General features: G+C 45.3%; 1 protein-coding gene across 1 annotated transcript in view; it reads left to right on the top strand.

Moving 5' to 3' along the window:
* ush2a (Usher syndrome 2A (autosomal recessive, mild)) overlaps positions 1 to 20,418 on the top strand; it is a gene marked incomplete at both ends in the record, with an annotated part of 371,709 nt that overhangs the window by 253,578 nt on the left and 97,713 nt on the right. Inside the window, 5 exon segments of the mRNA XM_080730052.1 lie at positions 180 to 403; positions 1,589 to 1,865; positions 6,120 to 6,317; positions 6,812 to 6,966; positions 19,392 to 19,590. Coding sequence (XP_080586178.1) covers positions 180 to 403; positions 1,589 to 1,865; positions 6,120 to 6,317; positions 6,812 to 6,966; positions 19,392 to 19,590 — 1,053 coding nt within the window.

The following is a 20,418-nucleotide window of genomic DNA, read 5'->3' as shown; positions in this document are numbered from 1 at the left end:
ATTGTACAGGACAATGAAAAATGTTCTTCTTGAACCACATACTTTCTCATAATAAAGAATATAAAATATGTATTTCAATACTAATAAAACGATACATTCCAAATAATGTAAACACACATACACATGTATATAATAGATCATGTACTGTATAATAATCCATTCTATGTCATTGTGCTCAGGTTTGGAGTGCTGTGGTCTGGAGTACATCAACTCCTCTACCTCCCTCTGCTGTGTTGACCATGATGGATATCCCACAATGCACCCTGCTGGCAATGCCACAGTTACTCTCCAGTGCTGTGGGTCAAAGGTCATACACCAGGAAGAGGAATGCTGCAACGGCATTGGCTATGACCCCCAAAGACACGTCTGTGCCGAGCGGCCCACGCCTGGACTGTCAATACTGGTGTGTGTTCTATTTCTCTGAACTGGTAGATTAACCAAGAACACGTTATAGCTTTAATTTGTGTTCTCTCTCTCTCTCTCTCTCTCTCTCTCTCTCTGTCTCTCTCTCTCTCTCTCTCTCTCTCTCTCTCTCTCTCTCTCTCTCTCTCTCACACGCACACGCACACGCGCACACGCACACGCACACGCACACACACACACACACACACACACACACACACACACACACACACACAGTGTCACATTAGCAATGGAGGATCTGAGCCACCTTCCATTCATCAGCCAGGGTCATGTGGCGTCTGTGTGTTCCTAACTCAGCATGTCTCTCTTTCACACACACACACGCACGCACGCACGCACGCACGCACGCACGCACGCACGCACGCGCACACACACACACACACACACACACACACACACACACACACACACACACACGCAGGGACAAAGACAGGAGAGGATCTCTCATTAGCTCTAATGATGTCATTAAGGCCATCCATACCACACACACACACGCACGCACGCACGCACACACACACACACACACACACACCATAAAACACATGCACTGTAGATATATGGTATGTATGTGTGACACAGCAGTAAGCAGAGAAATTATATAACTATGAATCATCTAAACATTCATTAAGCAGCAAAGTTCTTTCCCAGAGTCTAGACTGAAGCTCCAGATCCTCATACAGGATATTCTAGTCTGAAAATTCTATTTAATCACATCTCACTGCTCAAAGCCCATTTTACAGATCAGCTCTTGAGGAATAGAATGTTCTGATTAATATGTTTATTGTATTGTTTATAGCAGATTATGTCTTATATGTAATGTCTACAATTATTTGGGGGTTACTTTTTCTTTTTAACTGTGCTTTGAAAGGTGTTACGTAAAATATCATCACTGTCACTCCAAGTTTCAAATGTTTTTTGTAAATTAAAGCACAAAAGCAGTGAAAATAGCAGATCTACAAGCACAAAACCCCTCGCGATGCGAAGCATTGTGTGCCTGTGGATTGGCTATTTTCACTATTTTAAATCGTTTACAAATTATAACAAAAATAATAATTGTATTGGTGTATTATGTTGTTGGGCTCAGCATGGAGTTTGAGGAGAATATAACCGTTTCTTTCTATCTGTCACTGTGTCTCTCTGTCTCTCTCTCTCTCTCTCTCTCCAGCCTCAGTGCCTCCAGGCAGCTCTCTGCCCGCTGTCCTCTGCCTCCACAGCATTCTGTGGCTCCTGTGACGTGGATCCATCTCAGTCTGCGTGCACGTGGGTGCTGAGCACAAACGGCCACACAAACACTTCAACAACGTCTCCTCCTCCTGCGACTGACGTGCACGGTGCACACCGGACGGCAACTACACACACTCCTCAGTGGTCCGAGGGAGGGGTGTGTGCGTCTCCTGAGGAGGTGGTGTACAGTGGAGACGCCAATACACACACTTACACAGGTACTGTGTGTGTGTGTGTGTGGGTGTTTGTGTGTTTAGTATCTGAGCTTCAAATTATATTCGCGTACACACAGTAAAACCCCCTTTGCTAATTTAATTCTGAGAGTATATAAAAGGTACCAATGGGACCCGTAAGTGTTCAAACGGAACCATTTGTACACTCTCAGGGCCCCATCTAACCGCAGTGCAAGTGTCGTTTACAACCCTCATTTTCACGCCCATGCACTTGCGCCCATCTGTGCACCCGTGAACGTGTTGGTCTTAAAATCAGGTGTGGTCGTTCAGGCACATTGTCGGCGCAAATCACTCAGGCAGATTACCTTTCTGAGAGTCTCTGAGTGAGACTGTGTTAAAAAAATAAAATCGACAAATGAGCCCAGCGTTTGGACTCAACTGACGGCGATAAAGCGCTAACGTTACCGCCACCGAATTACCTAATTAACGAAGAAACAGACAGTATCAAATATGACTGTCTGACTGTCGTAAAAATTATAAAGAGCCACCTCCCTGACTAAACCGTGACCCAAGGGATGAGCGAGTGACGCCAAGACTCCTCTATGGAAATAATCTATGGAAGTGTCTATTACAAGGGTGCACAGTGGCACATTCGCTAGCGCTGTCGCCTCACAGCTAGAAGGTCCCGGATTTGATTCCTGCTGGGGATGCTGTGACCGTGTTCTTTGCTCCGCGTCATCATTGCCTATAGGTGGGGTTGGCAAAAGGGCCTTTCTGTGTGTAGTTTGCATGTTTTCCTAGGGTAGTTACCCTCACAAAAAACATGCAGTAATCCTGGTCTCTATACTCCCTCCCCAATTGGTCAGGCCTGATGGAGGGGAAAGGAACTGGTTGGAATAACGCGCTACGTACTACCGGGGAAACTCCCCCCTGTTAGGTGATAAGAAGCGGCCTAATCACTCCTCATGCTTTGAAGGAAGCATTGAGCTCAGTCAGGGGCTCTCCCCAGGTTGGCAGAGGGAGTGTAGTGCCCTGGATTACAGTTTAGCCAATTGGCACTGGGTGAAAAATGGGTTACAAAACTGTGTGTGTGTGTGGGGGGGGGGGGGGGGATCCTTCTCTAATATCCCTCTGTCTGTTTTTCAGTGTCTTAGACAAATGTGTGTAAAAATGTTTTTAGCCATGTGTGGCTAAAACCACTGCACGAGTACTGCATGAGTACTCGTGCTGAGTACTGGATGTGTGTGTGTGTGTGTGTGTGTGTGTGTGTGTGTGTGTGTGTGTGTGTGTGTGTGTGTGTGTGTGTGTGTGTGTGTGTGTGTGTGTGTGTGTGTGTGTGTGTGTGTGTGTGTGTGTGTGTGTGTGTGTGTGTGTGTGTGTGTGTCAGTATTAGCTACTGCAGGCAATGGGCTCCTGAAACAGATGCCCTTCCAAATTCACACAGACACACACTCACACGCACACACACTGAAACAGCTGCTGCAGTGCACGTTAATAGCTGCAGTATCGTAACTCGTCTCTCCACGTGCGCTCATGTGTCATTAAAACTTAGAGATGGGCGTTTAAACGCCATTTCAACGTTCCCTACTATTTATCAGCCCAAAGGGAGTGTGTGTGTGTGTGTGTGTGTGTGTGTGTGTGTGTGTGTGTGTGTGCGTGTGTGTGCGTGTGTGTGTGTGTGTGTGTGCGCGCACGCGCGCGCATGGGTGTGTGTGTTAGGCCTTTGGGTCTTTCCACATGTCTTTGGGGTAGTTATTTCTGTTTAATCAAGACTAATAGTGCATGGGTGTGTGTGTGTGTGTGTGTGTGTGTGTGTGTGTGTGTGTGTGTGTGTGTGTGTGTGTGTGTGTGTGTGTGTGTGTGTGTATGTTACAGTAAGTGTGCATGAATTTGAGTTAGTGAGTATGCATGCACCTTTGTATGTTCTGTAATGTATGTGTGCACGTGTGTGTGCGCGTGCGTGCGTGTGCACGTGCGTGTGTCTGTGAGTGTGTGTTTGCATGCGTGCTTGTGTGCATGTCTGTGTGCGCGTGGTTGGCATGGGGCGTTTAGGATGAGAGTGTTTCTAGGCGATGCTGTGATACCATCTGGGCAGAGACACATAAAGCTGTTGCCACCCCACTATATACCAGATGTTTTACACACACACACACACACACACACACACACACACACACACACACACACACACACACACACACACACACACACACACACACACACACACACACTCAAATACCTACAGTCACATGCACACGTCATTTGACACACAGACAGACACACAGAAAGCATGTAGCTACTGTACACATAAAGCACAGACACAGCACTGTGCCATCTATCCCAACTTTACTGGGACAGACACGCACTTGGGAGCATAAAGTGTCTTCCCTGAATGTATGTAGTCTTTTGAAAATAGCAGATCTATAAGCTCACATGGCATTGCAACGCATTGTGAGCTTGTTGATCGTCTATTTTCAAATGACCAAAATGTTACTGTGCATGGCTGAAGTGTTTATATGTTTTGTAATAGTAATCCAAATCTACAAAGTAACTAGTAACTAAAGTGTTCAAATAAATGTATTGGAGTAAAAGTATAATATTTGGATCCGAGATATAGTGGAGTAGAAATCAGGGTATTGGAAATTGGAAATACTCCAATAAAGTAGAAATACCTCAAAATTGTACTTAAGTACAGTACTTAAGTAAACATACGCAGTTATTTTACACCACTGGTGTGTGTGTGTGTGTGTGTGCACGTGCGTGTGTGTGTGTTTTGCTGGTTCAGTATATCACTGCAGTAAAGACAAGAGTCCCAGACTGCCGTTTACCTAAAACACGCTCTCATTTATAGCAGTAATCCCTCAACACTCCTAAAAACCATACGCTGTGTGTGCGCGCGCGCGCGTGTGTGTGTGCGTATGTGTGTGCGCGTGTGTGTGTGTGTGTGTGTGTGCGTGTGCGTGTACGTGTACGTGTGTGTGTCATAAAGCTTTGCAGAAGGGTTGTTAAGGATCTCCCAGAATGCTTTAGTCTCCGGATACACTTTTCAACTCTGCATCACTGATGGTGCATTATGTTTACTCTGTGTGTTGGTTTTATGTTTCCATTGCGTTTATTCTGAATGTTTTATTACAGTCTGATTGCATGTTTACACTATGTTTGTTGCACGTATGTTTCCATGTTTGGTGCATGTTCGTACGTCACTCACTGATGCAGGTGCACGCAATTAAATGTTGGCATGTTCCGCAAGACTGTGCTAACAACAATATAATGTAACAACAAGATAATAATAGTGATTATACTGGATGTAATAAATATACAAAAATAAAAAAGAGAAGAGTAAAGATTTTAAAACAATGTAGCAATTGTACGCTCAAGTCACTAACTGTGAGTTCTCTGAATACACCATGGTGCATTAACTACTTTCAAAGTGGCATCACTATTCTGGGCCTGTCATTCTAATCTAGGAGAACATAAAGAAATAGATTTCTGGATGCATCGCATTGGTTATTTCTGCACCCCCAAAATAACCTTTTTTCTATTGATTACTCAAGCCATGGAGACTTCAATAATATTTTTTGTATTTGATACATTCCTAAGACAAAAATTGTAAATTTACGTTCCGGATGGCGACCCAAATGCATTTTGCACACCCATCTGGAATCAATGGGGGTACTTTTATTGTAATCAAAAGTATTGTCTTAGGAATGCGACTAATACAAAAACATATTATTGAACTCAAGTCTCCATGGCGTGAGTAATCACTAGGAAAATAATCATTCTTGGGGTGAACTACTCCTTTAAATGGTTAAAACGTTCTGGATTCAAGGATATTGATCCTAAACAATTGCTGATAGAGTGGCAAAAAGTACTTGTTCGCCTATTAATTGTATTTCTCTTTTTTCCATTCTTTCCTTTAGTTTTTTTTACATCTTGCTTTGTCTGTTTGTATGTATGTACGTATGTATTGTACAGTATGTCCCATACTTGGCTCATTGGCCAAGCTTCACGGGGCACTTAATGAAATTACTAACTCATAAAAAGCACTGCTCACTTCACACTGTGTGTGATTTTTCTTATAATCTTTGTCATGCCTTTGAAAGAGTTTTGTGCCAATAAGTAAAACACTTTGAATTGCCTTTGAATATGAAATCTGTCATACATCTTTTAATAATCTATCACCCAGGACAGTGTAGTGAAAACATTTTCATTGACTGATTCATTCATTCTTTCTTTCTTTCTTTCTTTCTTTCTTTCTTTCTTTCTTTCTCTCTCCCTTCCCTTCGTCCTCCCTTACAGACTCGGGTTTAGAGCCCTTCACCTCCTATCAGTACAGAGTAAGGGCTTGGAACAGTTTTGGTAACGTGTCCAGTGACGTAAGCACAGTGACCACCAATGAGGACAAACCATGGGGAGTGCCCCCACCCCGGTGGAGTCGCCTGGGTGACCGAGATGACATCATCCAGTTACAGTGGCAGGCTCCTGCCAGGCCCAACGGTACGTTCAGTTCAACTCTAAATAGATTGCTTTTTTTGTGTGCAGACCTAGGCACACAGATGTTACCGGTAATGTGCATTTCAGTCAGACTCGAAAGATTCGCATGAAAAACTGTCCAATTGATTGAGTGATATAAAAAAGAGTTGGTTTTGATGAAATACAAAATCAAATCGTACAGGTGGATGCTGGGGTGGAGGAGAGGGTGATGAAATGTGTGTAGTAAACCTGTGTTACTCTTAAGGTTTGGACACACCGGGAGCAATTGTTTTGCGATTGATTCACTTTAATTTTAACTGTCAGCGCAATTAAAATCATCAACCTGTATGATTGAGACATCACGAAAGTAAAGGTTTGATGGGTATAACTATTGAGTTGCTTTTTTGGATGGTTTATTCGCATGGCTCCTGGTGTGTGATGACCTTTAGGGTTAAGATACCACTGAGGGTTAAAGATTAGAGAAGCTGCTTTAACTGTCTCTAATTCCGTCCACTCAGGGATCATCACTCACTACGTGGTCCTGCGTGATGGACAGGAGCGTTACCGTGGCAACGAGTACAGGTTCACAGATGTGGGCGGGATCGGCCCCTTCCAGGAGTTCAGATACCAGCTCAGAGCCTGTAACCAGGCTGGATGCGCTGATAGTACACAGGTACCAGAGATTCTGTGTGTGTGTGTGTGTGTGTGTGTGTGTGTGTGTGTGTGTGTGTGTGTGTGTGTGTGTGTGTGTGTGTGTGTGTGTGTGTGTGTGTGTGTGTGTGTGTGTGTGTGTGTGTGTGTGTGTGTGTGACCGTGACCAACAAGATTTGTTGAGACTATGGTTTCGCCTCTGTCAGTCGCTGCGTGTGCATGTCCGTCTGTGAACACTTCATCTCTGCCATCGTTAGACCGATTGGCATGAAACTTTGCACACACACTCAAGGAAGAACCTCTGCCCCAATTTGTTCACATCAGCCTGTTATAGCACCACCAGGAGGCTTCATTTATATTACTCCTACAGATTTTGTCCAAATTTGTGAAACTTTGCAGTGCACACACGTTCCCAATAGGCAAGGGAGAAATGCCACCCTACATTTTTCAAATCGGTCTCATGGCACCATGAGACAGATGAATCGGCCACCCGTTGGAGGTCTACAATCAAGATTATTTTATCCCCTGGATTCCTCCCAGCAAGCACGGTCAGGACCTGGACCAATCAGTGACGTCTCGATTGGGGCCAGATCAAGTCAAACAATGACCAGTCGGATCCGGCCTAGAATATCACCTGATTTCAACCGACATAAATCCTGCCCACGAAAACGGACGACCTGGATTAATCAGAGAGGGTCCGATCGAGGCCAGACAAATATCATAACTAGTCGGATATATCCCAGAATATAACCTTACATGCTCATATTTCAACTAACATTACAAAAAAATAACAATAGTATAACAATATGACGTCCTGGTAATGACGTCAAGATCATCCCCATATGGGCTGTGATCTGGCCTAGTTCTGAACGTCACCGGAGTCACCGGAGGACGTTATCATAACGTCATCTTGACGTCATTTGGCTTGCAGGGCTTGGATCCTCACTCTCCATATGGGCCCCAGACATTTTGTCCCAGATTATATGTTCTGCCTTTTTGCATTTTCTTCAAAACACGTTCTTTTATTTTGTTGACAACTCACACAAACCAGTACACATTATCTCTGGTGTCATGTGATCAAGATGAATAGTTTGATTTATCATATCCCATTCCAAGTGGCTATGAATTAGAGCTTAAATCGTACCTAAAAAAGTGAGCCCGGCCCAACCCAGCCCTACAGAATTTCAGCCCGGACCGACCCAAAGCCCGATACATAATTGACAATTGGAGACCGGCCCAGCCCGAAGACCGACATTCTAAACTATTGCTGCAAGCTGCAGCAGCCTTTTTTTCCTCATAAAATATTGGTGATTCGTTAAGAACAGAGTCATTCTACCTTTCTAGTCATTCTAGTCTTTATAAAAGACATTGTAGCAAGCACCGTCCTAATTATGGAACAAATAAACATCGGAGCCTCGCTGGAGAAGACAGCTGACGGCCGCCGCTAAATCAGGAAGCAGGCGTACATACTGGTAAAGCTACAACATTCACACTACGTCTATAATATTACCAGTAAGACTCCCTAATCGGGAGATAAGCGACCGTAGGTGGCTTATCTCCACAAATAGGGCAAAAATTTGTTTTTCCTAAATCTTCCTGATCCATGTTGATGACATGAGTGTAGACATGCTGTGTAGTGATATTCGTGATTTTAGGGCAAAAACTGTAGGAGCAGTGTCCAAAAATGGCCTGAAGGTGGCGCTAGAATAGGGCCATGAGAAATGAGGGGTGGGGTCTCCGCGTTGCCTTGGCGGACGAATAGGTACCGGCCCCGGCTCTCCCGGGCGCTCCTAGCCCGAGTTACGGCATTTTATGTGCGCTGCAGTGGCGCCACCACTTTTGCATCCGTTCTGGAGCACCAGGAGTCGATGGTCCCCGGGAATTCCCCGTGAGCAGCCCCGTTGGGGTGGTCATTTGGTCATTTTTGCACATTTGGTCATTTTTTACATCTGGGGGTCCCCCAGGTCCCTGGGGCTCCGGGGGTCCTTGGAGGTTGTAGTTTGGCAGGCAAGGAGTGTGTGTGTAAAATCTGGCATGGATCGGGTCAACGGGTGCGGAGATATAAGCAGGGAAAAAGTGTGACGTGTGACGTGTGAGCACATTTGGTCATTTTTAACATCTGGGGGTCCCCCAGGGCCCTGGGGGTCCCTGGGGCTCCGGGGGTCCTTGGAGGTTGTAGTTTGGCAGTCAAGGAGTGTGTGTGCAAAATTTGGCATGGATGGGGGCAACGGTTGTGGAGATATGAGCAGGGCAAAAGTGTGACGGACTCACTCACTCACTCACTCACTCACTGACAGACAGACAGCCTGTGGAGGTTTTGGTAGTAAATGCGACCTACGGTAGGGTGGGGGGATAATCACCAGTAAGACTCCCTAATCAAATATCACAACCTCCACCTCTCACGTCATACGGGTAGCCATAGTTACACCTGGAATGTTGAATCTCCATATATGGAGATAACCTACGCATCACACAAAGTCTGACCTCACCAGCCCATACTTGGGCATGGACGACTTATATCTCCATATACGGAGATGGCCATATATGGAGATACGATGACATCACAGAGTCCACAGCTGATGATGTGGCGTGATGTCATACAATACACAAACAAGCCCTATATAAAGGGGCAATTCTCACCAGGGAAGAGAGCATTGCCTGGAATGTTGAATCTCCATATATGGAGATAACCTACGCATCACACAAAGTCTGACCTCACCAGCCCATACTTGGGCATGGACGACTTATATCTCCATATACGGAGATGGCCATATATGGAGATACGATGACATCACAGAGTCCACAGCTGATGATGTGGCGTGATGTCATACAATAAACAAACAAGCCCTATATACTGATGCGATACGATGACATCACAGAGTCCACAGCTGATGATGTGGCGTGATGTCATACAATAAACAAACAAGCCCTATATACTGATGCGGAGATATGAGCAGGGCAAAGGTGTGACGTGTGACGTGTGACCGACCGACCGACCGACCGACGGACGGACGGCCGGTGGAGGTTTTCATAGTAAACTGCTCCCTGACGGTCGCAATCAAGTTCAAAATTTTAACACACCCACTTGGGACATGATTAACACTATCAATACCAGTAAGACTCCCTAATCGGGAGATAAGCGACCGTAGGTCACTTATCTCCACAAATAGGGCAAACATTTTTTCTTCCAAAAACTTCCTGATCCATGTTGATGAGATGAGTGTAGACATACTGTGTAGTGATTTTCGTGATTTGAGGGCCAAAACTGTAGGAGCAGTGGCCAAAAATGTGTTTTAAAAATCGGCCTGTAGGTGGCGCTAGAAGAGGGCCATGTGAGAAATGAGGGGTGGGGTGTCCGCGTTGCCTTGGCGGACGAATAGGTACTGGCCCCGGCTCTCCCGGACGCTCCTAGCCAGAGTTACGGCATTTTATGTGAGCTGCAGTGGCAGGGGGTCCTCCACTGGGGGCGCCACCACTTTTGCATCCGTTCTGGAGCACCAGGAGTGGGTGGTCCCCAGGAATTCCCCGTGAGCAGCTCCGTTGGGGTGGTCATTTGGTAATTTTTGCACATGTGCTCATTTTTTACACTTGGGGGTCCCCCAGGGAGCTGGGGGTCCCTGGAGCTCCGGGGGTCCTTGGAGGTTGTAGTTTGGCAGGTAAGGAGTGTGTGTGCAAAATCTGGCATGGATCGGGGCAACGGTTGCGTAGATATGAGCAGGGCAAAAGTGTGACGTGTGACGTGTGACGTGTGTGACGGACAGACGGACACCTCGAGCAGCTTTCTGTAGTAAGTGCGACCTCCGGTCGCAACAAGACTTTTGACACCAAAAGTAACTCTGCATCTTGAAAATAACCCCCCACCCCTTGAAAATCAAAAAATACCCCAAAAAGGGGCATTTTCTGCAGATTCCGCCTGGTATGCATGAGCTATTCTTAATGTTTGCCTATATACTGTTGAATAAATACTTTAAAACTCATTTGGGAATTAATAAACACAATAAATAGAAGAACTGTTACACCTCAAAGTAACACTGTACCTTGAAAATAATCCCTCATCCCGCTTTAAAATTAAAGATAACACGAAATAATTTAGTTTTCTGGCTTTTCCACGCATACGCAGTCCACGTATGCCGAACACGTCAACACGTACGTCGCACTGGGCGCACCCGCCTTCCCCACTGGGTCTGAGTCTCGCCGTTTTACCTGTGCTCTGTTGGACTTCCTCACATGGATGTCCCTGCAGTAGCTTCTTTGGCCTCCAGTGAGGACGGCCAAGCCTGCAAGAACCCCCAATGACTGGGGCACCCGGCGATTCTCATGAGACCGCAGCCGACATCTTGAGTCCTTGAGGGCTACTGAGAGTACTGGGTGAGACTCTGGTGTCTATGGGTGCCCTGCCACTGGACAGGGTTCTCCTCCCGCCCTTGGTGCGACTGTCGAACTCCTCCTGCCCCCAGTGCGTCCTGACCACGTTGTGCTGCCCGGGCAGGGACTGGCCCTCGTACAGCGGGCGTGAGGGGTTGGCGACAATTTTGGCTACCCACCAGACCTGTCTTGAAACACGGACCAAGGAGTCTATCTTGTGTGTGAGTCGTAGGGCTCACTCGAAAGTTGCAACCCTGTGGCACAATTAAAGTGAAGGATGGCCCAGGCTGCCCCTGATGGGATTGTGCGCGCTCCACAAGATGGGACCCGAAAGATGGTGAACTATGGCTGGCTGGACAAAGCCAGAGGAAACTTTGGTGGAGTCCTGACGTGCAACTCGGTCGTCCGACCTGAGTATAGGGGCAAAAGATGAATCAAACTCTCTAACTAATCGCTCATCACACCCCATTAAAGGACCTACACCATGAATTTTCACTTTTTCTATTTTAAAACCTTTTTTTGGGGTCCCACTGGCACCTTCTATCCTCACAAAGTCCTATTTCTGACCGTTGTGTCTTTCTCTGGTTTTGGGCAGACAGAGATGAAAAGCTTTCCACGGGTTCTCAGAACAGTGCTGTTCTGAGAGTTGACGAGAGTGACGTCACTCTCGTTTCCCGTTTTTTTTTCAGAGTAAAAAAAAAAAAAAATTCAAAAAAATTTTTTTTTTTTTCAAAACTTTTTTTTTTCAAACTTTTTTTTTCAAAAAAAAATGCAATGCAGAGTAAAAAAAAATGTTTTTCAATTTTTTTTTTTCAAAACTTAAAAAATTTTTTTTTTCAAACATTAAAAAAAAAAAAACTTTTTTTTTCAAAACTTTCTTTTTTCAAAAAACTTTTTTTTCAAAAAACTTTTTTTTCAAAAACTTTTTTCTCAAAAAACTTTTTTTTCAAAAAACTTTTTTTTTTTCAAAAAACTTTTTCTTTTTCAAAAAACGTTTTCTTTTTCAAAAAACTTATTTTTTTTCTGGAAAAACCCCACTAGATGCGCCCCTGAGCAAACAGAGGCCGTTTTGGTATTGCAGCTGGAGAGCCTCATTATAGTAGAGCTAGAACAAACAAAAAGAATGGTCAGAGTGTTTGTTGAGGGTTAAAACCTGTCTAAGACTCAATTTTGAGCATATATTTATACAAAAAATATAGTTTTAAAAGCATGGTGTAGACCCTTTAAAGGTGTTGGTTGATATAAACAGCAGGACCGTGGCCATGGAAGTTGGAATCCGTTAAGGAGTTTGTGTAACAACCTGCCGAATCAACTAACCCTGAAAATGGATGGCGCTGGAGCGATGGACCCGGCCGTCATTGGCCACGAAATGCCACTATGATGATACGCGATGAGTAGGAGGGCAGCCGCGGTGACACAGAAGCCGGGGGTGCAGATCTTGGTGGTAGTAGCACATGTTCAAAGGGTTCCATGTGAACCCTAGGCTCCCACTCGTCATACCGATGCACAACCTGTCGTGCCAATAGGGCTGAGTCAGATTGGCAGGGCTGTTGTGTGCCGGGTCTTGGCTGTACTAACTATGGGGGTTACAATCACCCCTCCCGACCCCCCCGAAGTGTGAAGCGCGTCTTCACGCTGCAGACCGCTGCACACAACGTCCCTGCATGTCCCTTGTGTCCCTCATGCAAGGATATCACGATTCACAGGCACATGCAGAATGGGGTGTGGTGGGGTTGCTTGGGCACCTGCCCTTTTGCCTCAAAGTGCACCTTTGGATGCTAAAAACCTTTTGATTCTAAGTTATATATATGCTAGCTACTGTACATTTCTGGAGTGAAATGGCACGAGGGACCCCACACAAAGACCACCCCCAAAATCGACACGTGCTGCGCACCCACAGAAGGGCCCATCTGTGTGGTTCAAACACCTGACCACTCAGTGCCCTCTGCACAGCCCTGCGTGCCACTGCCTATATGGCTGAGCCAATTGGCAGGGCTGTTTGTGCGCCGGATCTTGACTTGACTAACTATGGGGCCTATACTTGCAGTCAACCAGGAGCCATAATGCATTATGTAAATGTACTTTATTATATTATAACTTTGCAACATCTACCAGGTGAACCAAAGTCCTCTCTTAAGATTTTTTATATATTTTTTAATGAAAATCAGGGGGAAAAGTGGGAAAAAACATGTCCGATTTAGTTTTTTGGGTGGGGTGGGGGGTTTATTTCATCCTAGGTACCAACTCCCAATACAGAATATCTCCCAAATGACCCAGTGCACCATCACTGAAATGGGCGTAATCATTTTCCAAAGTTTTTAATTTTAGGCCATTTATCCCCCCACCCTACCTACGGTCGCAATTACGATATACAAAAGTGTCTGTGAATGGTTTCTACGATGTCCTCCGCTCTGCTCAAGCAGTGCATGCATGCGCACGCCACAGCAGCCACACACACACACACACAGGAGCACAGGAGCACACTCTCACGCTCAACTGTGTCAAGTTGCGCATGCATGCAGCAGCAGCGCTTGCCTACCGGATTATAAAAGCCCGACCCAGCCCAAAGCCCGACATATACGTGACAAATTGAGCCCGGCCCAGCCCGCGTCGCGCCAACCCGCTGGGTCCCGTCGGGCTCTGGCTGAATTGTTAAGCTCTAAACTGAAGTACATACTGTATGGGTTGAAATGTTTACTTATGTTATGGTTTTCAATGTGAAACCATGTGTGATGCTCCCACACAACCCCTGTACTGTTCCCACGTCTGAACAAGCTGTTACTTACCATTTCTCTCTCTCTCTCTCTCTCTCTCTCTCTCTCTCTCTCTCTCTCTCTCTCCCTCTCTGTGTCTCTGAGGCTGTGTATTTGCTGAGCCTAACTGATGTTTGTGATAACAGACAGTAATAGCTTGCATGCTATCTCTGCACTGTAGCCATGCTGATATCAACACAACAATTAATTTTGGCAGCTTAGAGGTGATTTAAAAAAAAGTATTTCTATGGCTTGGGTTGGATTCTTTCTCTTCTGAGCCCAGGGAGGAGGTATTTACACCCTAATACTACAGGGTAGGACTGAATGACTGGTGGGTAGATGAGAGAATGGATGGTTGAGAAATGCATGTATGGACGGACGGACGGACGGACGGACGGACGGACGGACGGACGGACGGACGGGTGGATGGATGGATGGATGGAGGGCTGGTGTCACTGAGGGAGGAGAGGTAATTTGATGGATGGATAGTGGGAGCAGGGGTGTCGCACCGAATTCTGGGCCCTGGGTACTTTAGCTATTGAAAAATAGCAGATATACAAGCTCACAGTACGGCACAGAGTGCCGTGCTACAAGCTTGTAGATCTACTATTTTTGAAAAATGTTGAAAATTTGAATATATTCTTTGAATATTTCAAATCCTTCTAAGAGTTTTTTTTTTCTGTCAGTGGTGCTCAAACTTTTTTCATGTGAAGGAACCCCAAAATGATATGTATTTGGCCACGGACCCCCATCTCAAAATATTTAGTTCTAGGGACCCCCCAGAAGCAAAATTTGAGTTACAAATGTTCGCTTAAAAATAAATTTTATTCAAAGATTTGCACACATTTTCACGACTTTTCAAAAATAGCAGATCTACAAGCTCACAGCACGGCACTCTGTGCCATGCTGAAAGCTTGTATATCTGCTATTTTTCAATATCTAAAGTATACAATAATTAAGGCCCCTCCACCTTGGGCCCTAGTAACTCAGTCCCACTTTCACCCCCCTTGTGACGCCCCTGAGTGGGAGAGAGAAGTCATGAAGAGGGTGCAGAACCTGAGGAGGACTAGAAAACATGGAGATGTGGAGGACGAGGCTGGTCTTTCTCTCTGTCTCTCTGTTTACTTTCCCTCTGCTGTCTCTGTCTCTCAGTGCTGCTTGACTCTCTTCTGTCTGTCTGTCTGTCTATTTGCTTCTTGTCTCTCTTCTGTCTTTCTGTATGTCTCTCTTCCGCTTGTCTCTCTTCTGTCCTTGTGTCTGTCTTCCTCTGCTTTGTGTCTCTGCTTTCTGTATTTTCTAATGATTGAATCTTTAGTTTCTCCTTCTAACTTCACTGTGTTCAGCCATGCATTGCGGTATACACACATACGCACGCAGGCACAGACGAAAGGCGCACACACGCACATGAGCAGTTGAGCGCGCACGCACACACACACACACACACACACACACACACACACACACACACACACACACACACACACACACACACACACACAGCACAGCAGAGTGGTGAGAGTGAGTGAGTTGTATTAGTTTGTACAACAGTGAAAATTGGCCAAACAGTCCCAATTACGTGCTAACCTGAGCTAACCCGATACACCACTGCAATTACCTGGAGCGCACGCACACACACACACACACACACACACACACACACACACACACACACACACACACACACACACACACACACACACACACACACACACACACACACACACACACACACACACACACACACACACTCTGCTGCTCTGACAACAGCTGATGTAATCTGTTTGGTCACTTAGTGTGCGACAAAGTGCGATATGTCCTCCCTCCTCTTCCAATAGCCTAGCTCTGTTCTCCGACCCCTCCATTTGTCTGCTATCATTCTCTCTGTTCCACTCTCCCCTCTCCTCTCCCCTCCCTCTCTCTCCTCCCCTCTCTTTCTCCTAGCTGTTCTCGGTCCCAACAGCACATCCATTAGTCTGTGTCTGTTATATCAGTGGTTCTCAAAGTTGGCTCTGGGGAACCCCATGGGGTCCTATGGGGGGTTACCAGGGGGTCCTCAGCAAAATGATAAACTGTTTAACCACTTATGCGTCATCACGCGACCAATAGTTAAAATAGCCGAAATTACAAGCTCCTAACGTGGTACTGTACATCGCATTGCAACACATCACATCAAGGCGTGCCGCGACGCATCGCATTGATATGTTGTGAGCCTGTTGATGGGCTAATTTAGCTATTTTAGACTATTTTAGACTTTTAGACTGAAAGATGTTAGTTTCACTGGCTACCTCCACAGTGCTGTACTAAATCTAAGCTGGTCTTCTATTATGGGTGTCCCTGACACCAACTCTTTTCAAATGGGGGCCTAATTCCTAATACACATCCATTTGGAGGTCCTTCACATGAAAATGCTGAGCTACATCACACTCTCTTAGCTGTCTTCCATTCCGTCTCTCTCTCCAATCTCCTACAGGCAGAGAAAACCTTTGAAAACAAAGGACATTAGATGGGCTGTGATTAAAAACAAACAGGATTTTGTATTCGTGCTGAAGGATGTCTGATGATGAGGATAGGTACTAGGAGGGTTTCCCTCTGAGACCTGTACATGATCAGAATGATAACAAGGCAGTGGATATTCAGCCAGCCCAAGATCCTTACCCTAACATTACCCTTAACCTGTGCTTAAACTTACCCCAAATGAGGCCCGTTTTCACCAACAAGGACTAACCTTTAACCTGAATTAAATCAAGGTATATGTATTAATTAAGTTGCACAAAACTTTAAAACAATTTCACACCCCCATTTTTTCACTGGATGATAACAGGTCCTAACAGAGACTTCTTCTATAACTTTGCACTTCTATTCTATTCCTTTCTCTTTCTTCCTTGATATGCTGTGTGTGTGTGTGTGTGTGTGTGTGTGTGTGTGTGTGTGTGTGTGTGTGTGTGTGTGTGTGTGTGTGTGTGTGTGTGTGTGTGTGTGTGTGTGTGCACGTGCGTACTCGCACGCTCGTGCGTGTTGACATGCCGTAGCAGTGTGCTAATAGCTTAGCTGTCTCCGGACAGGTGTGGGAAGTGTTAGTGACAGTCTATTAAGGCAGGATATCCCTGTTGCCATTAGCAGCAGATTGCTGTGGGATTCTGTGTCCTAATTCAGACAGCGTCCTCACAACTCTACAGCACCCTACACAGTACCACACAACTCTCACACTGAACCAACAACGCTACACAACACCTTTGACTGCACAACACGACTCAACTCAGCAATGCTACACACCTATAGTTTACTGAAGTAAATTGCACTACACTGCACTGTAGCACGCAACACCTAAACTATAACACTTAGTTTACTAGACAACATCTACTATCTAGTGTACTAGTCAACACCTTAACTCATCCTTCACTGTCCTGCACAACACCCAGACCAGGGGTCTTCAACGTTTTCAGGCCAAGGACCCCTTAGTTGAGACAGCACAATCATCAGTGTATTTTAGATTCATGTCAATTTGTGTTTTCAGATATTTAACCATTTGAACCGTCAATACTTAATTAACTTGACTTGATTTCACTCTTTGCCAAAAAATAGCTGATCTACAGGCTCACAACGCCTCGCGCTCGATCGGCTATTTTTGGCTAAAGTTCTCAGAATAAGGACACTGGGGTTCACATGGTTAATATAAAAAAGAATAAAAACGTTTCTATCACATAAAGATTTGGAGGACCCCCTATAGTAACTCTGAGGACCCCCTAGGGGTCCCGGACCCCCTGTTGAAGACCCTTGACCTAGACCAATTATTTGAGACTGCACATGTGGGTTGAATGTACGCGAATCCCACAAGATTCCCAAATCTGTTGTTTTGAGGAGCACTCGTTTCGGTTCACTCGACGTCCTGTGGTTGAGGCTCCTCCCGAGCAAGGCGCTGGGAGTGCGAGTGCCCTCTCACCGAGCAGTGGATTGCCTCTGGGGGTTGATGAGCATTCCCTCTGTGCATCTCTCTGCTAATCACAGCAACTGGAGGTGGAGTTTTAAGGACAGCTATAGGGAATCGCTTACACACAACACAAACCAAGGAGTATATATTTAAAGAAGGAGAGGTCACAGTGAACATCCTAAGCCTTCTTCCTCCACACTGGGAGGAAAACTCTAGTCGGAGATTTGATGCAATGCATTTTTACACGTATGGGCTGTAAATCATTTTCCATATTGTGTCTTATGAGCTGTCAGGTTCTTTTGCAACATGCCTGCGCAATGCGCATGCATTGCCTGCGTGATATCAAATGGTAAAATAGTAAATGGTGCATTTATGTGATGCCTTTATCCAAGGCGCTTTACAATGATTGTGCATTATATTTACCCATTCGCACACACATTCATACACAGATGCTGGAGGAAACCATGCAAGTAACCAACTTGCTCATCGGGAGCAATTTGGGGGTTCAGTGTCCTACGCTTCGATAGTAACTCTGGGGGAGCCCGGGATCAAACTGGGAAACTTCTGGTTTACAATAACACTGCTAGCCCCCATAAGTCACATCTGCCCATGACATATTGTGGTGCATCTTGGGAATGGGCTTATTGTATCTAAAAATACATGATTAGCCGCTTGTGTACCTATGCCCCCACCCACTGAAATCAATATCATTAAAATCACTACAACTATAGAAAGCAGTAAATGATGTTAACACTCGTCTTTTCTTTTCTCTAATAACAATCTTAAATATGAATACTTGTTGTAAAAAAAATTAAGTTGTCATTTAAGAAACTGTGTACAGTATTTTCTGGACTATAAGGCGCACCTGACTATAAGGCGCACTGTCAATGAATGGTCTATTTTCAAACTGTTTTCATATATAAGGCGCACCTGACTATAAGGCGCACATAATAGACGCTACCGTTGCGTTATGCATCAAACAGATGGAGCTGTGCTAAAGGGAATGTCAATGTCAATGAATGATCCATATATAAGGCGCACTGGACTATAAGGCGCGCTGTAGTTTTTTGAGAAAATTAAAGGCTTTTAAGTGCGCCTTATAGTCCGGAAAATACGGGTAACTGCTGCTACTTTTTTTCTCCACCTGCAAATGTTTCAAAATAACATGTATTGTACACATTTGATTGTTACTGAGCTGAAAATTAAGGCCAATGGTCCCTAGTTTCCTTAATAAATTGGGGCAATTTGGTCAAAGTGAAAAGTATAAAATACTAAATATACCTGACCATTACAGAGCTATTTAATGGGGGTGGGGCTTATTGGACCCAGCCATACTGATTAGGTTAAATGGGACTTTCTGTCCCTCTGTCCTCATGTGTCCATGTGTCTGTGTGTGTCCAGGTGGTAGCAGTGACAGTCCAGGGAGTCCCAGTAGGGGTGCGGTCTCCCATGGTCACGGCATTAAGCCCCTCCTCCCTCCTTGTGACCTGGCCTGAACCAATCAAGAGCAACGGAATCATCCAGCAGTACGTCCTCAAAGAGACTGCAACAGGAACCAACTACACTCTCAGTGCTGGAACCACAAACCACACTGTCACAGGTAAGACCTCACGCACACATACACACACACACACACACACACACACACACACACGCACACACACTCACATACACTCCTCAACTTTCAGACTGGCTGTCCTGCATGTCTTCTGTCAACATGCCGGACCAACATGTCACTGCTTGTACCTGTATGTAAGTGACAAATAAAACCCTCTGTATTTATTTATGCTGTTTTCTGGAAACCATCTAATGTCTGAATTTATACCGGATTCCCGCCATGCGGACCCCTCACAAACAACACACACACACACACACACACACACACACACACACACACACACACACACACACACACACACACACACACACACACACACACTGAACTACACTAGGTTATGTAGACTCAATAAAAAAAAGAGATGCAGTACGTTCAAATGCACACAGGGTGATGTCAGTACTGAGTGATTTGTGGGTCTTTCTTTATGTCCAGAAGAGGAGCATTGTTACTGGCACTGTACCATCACTCACAACACGCACGCACGCACGCACGCACTCACGCACGCACGCAGCCACGTACGTGCACACACACACACACACACACACACACACACACACACACACACACACACACACACACACACACACACACACACACACACACACACACACACACACACACACACACACACACACAGTTATGGCACAATGATGTAATTGTTGGTGGTGAGACAAAAGGATTGAGAACAGTTAAGTAAATAATCATATATGAATAATTTACATTTGAATCCATTTGGGTCAAAATTCTCAGGTTAGGTTGTTTAGGCTGGGTGGTTTGATCAGTTTCTGTCTCTGACCTCGGGGTCGGGGC

This window comes from Nannobrachium achirus (assembly GCF_963921795.1).
Source record: "Nannobrachium achirus genome assembly, chromosome: 7".
Taxonomy (NCBI): Eukaryota; Metazoa; Chordata; class Actinopteri; order Myctophiformes; family Myctophidae; genus Nannobrachium; species Nannobrachium achirus.
Note: the sequence above shows the minus strand (reverse complement) of the source record. Positions and strands in the feature narration are given on the sequence as shown.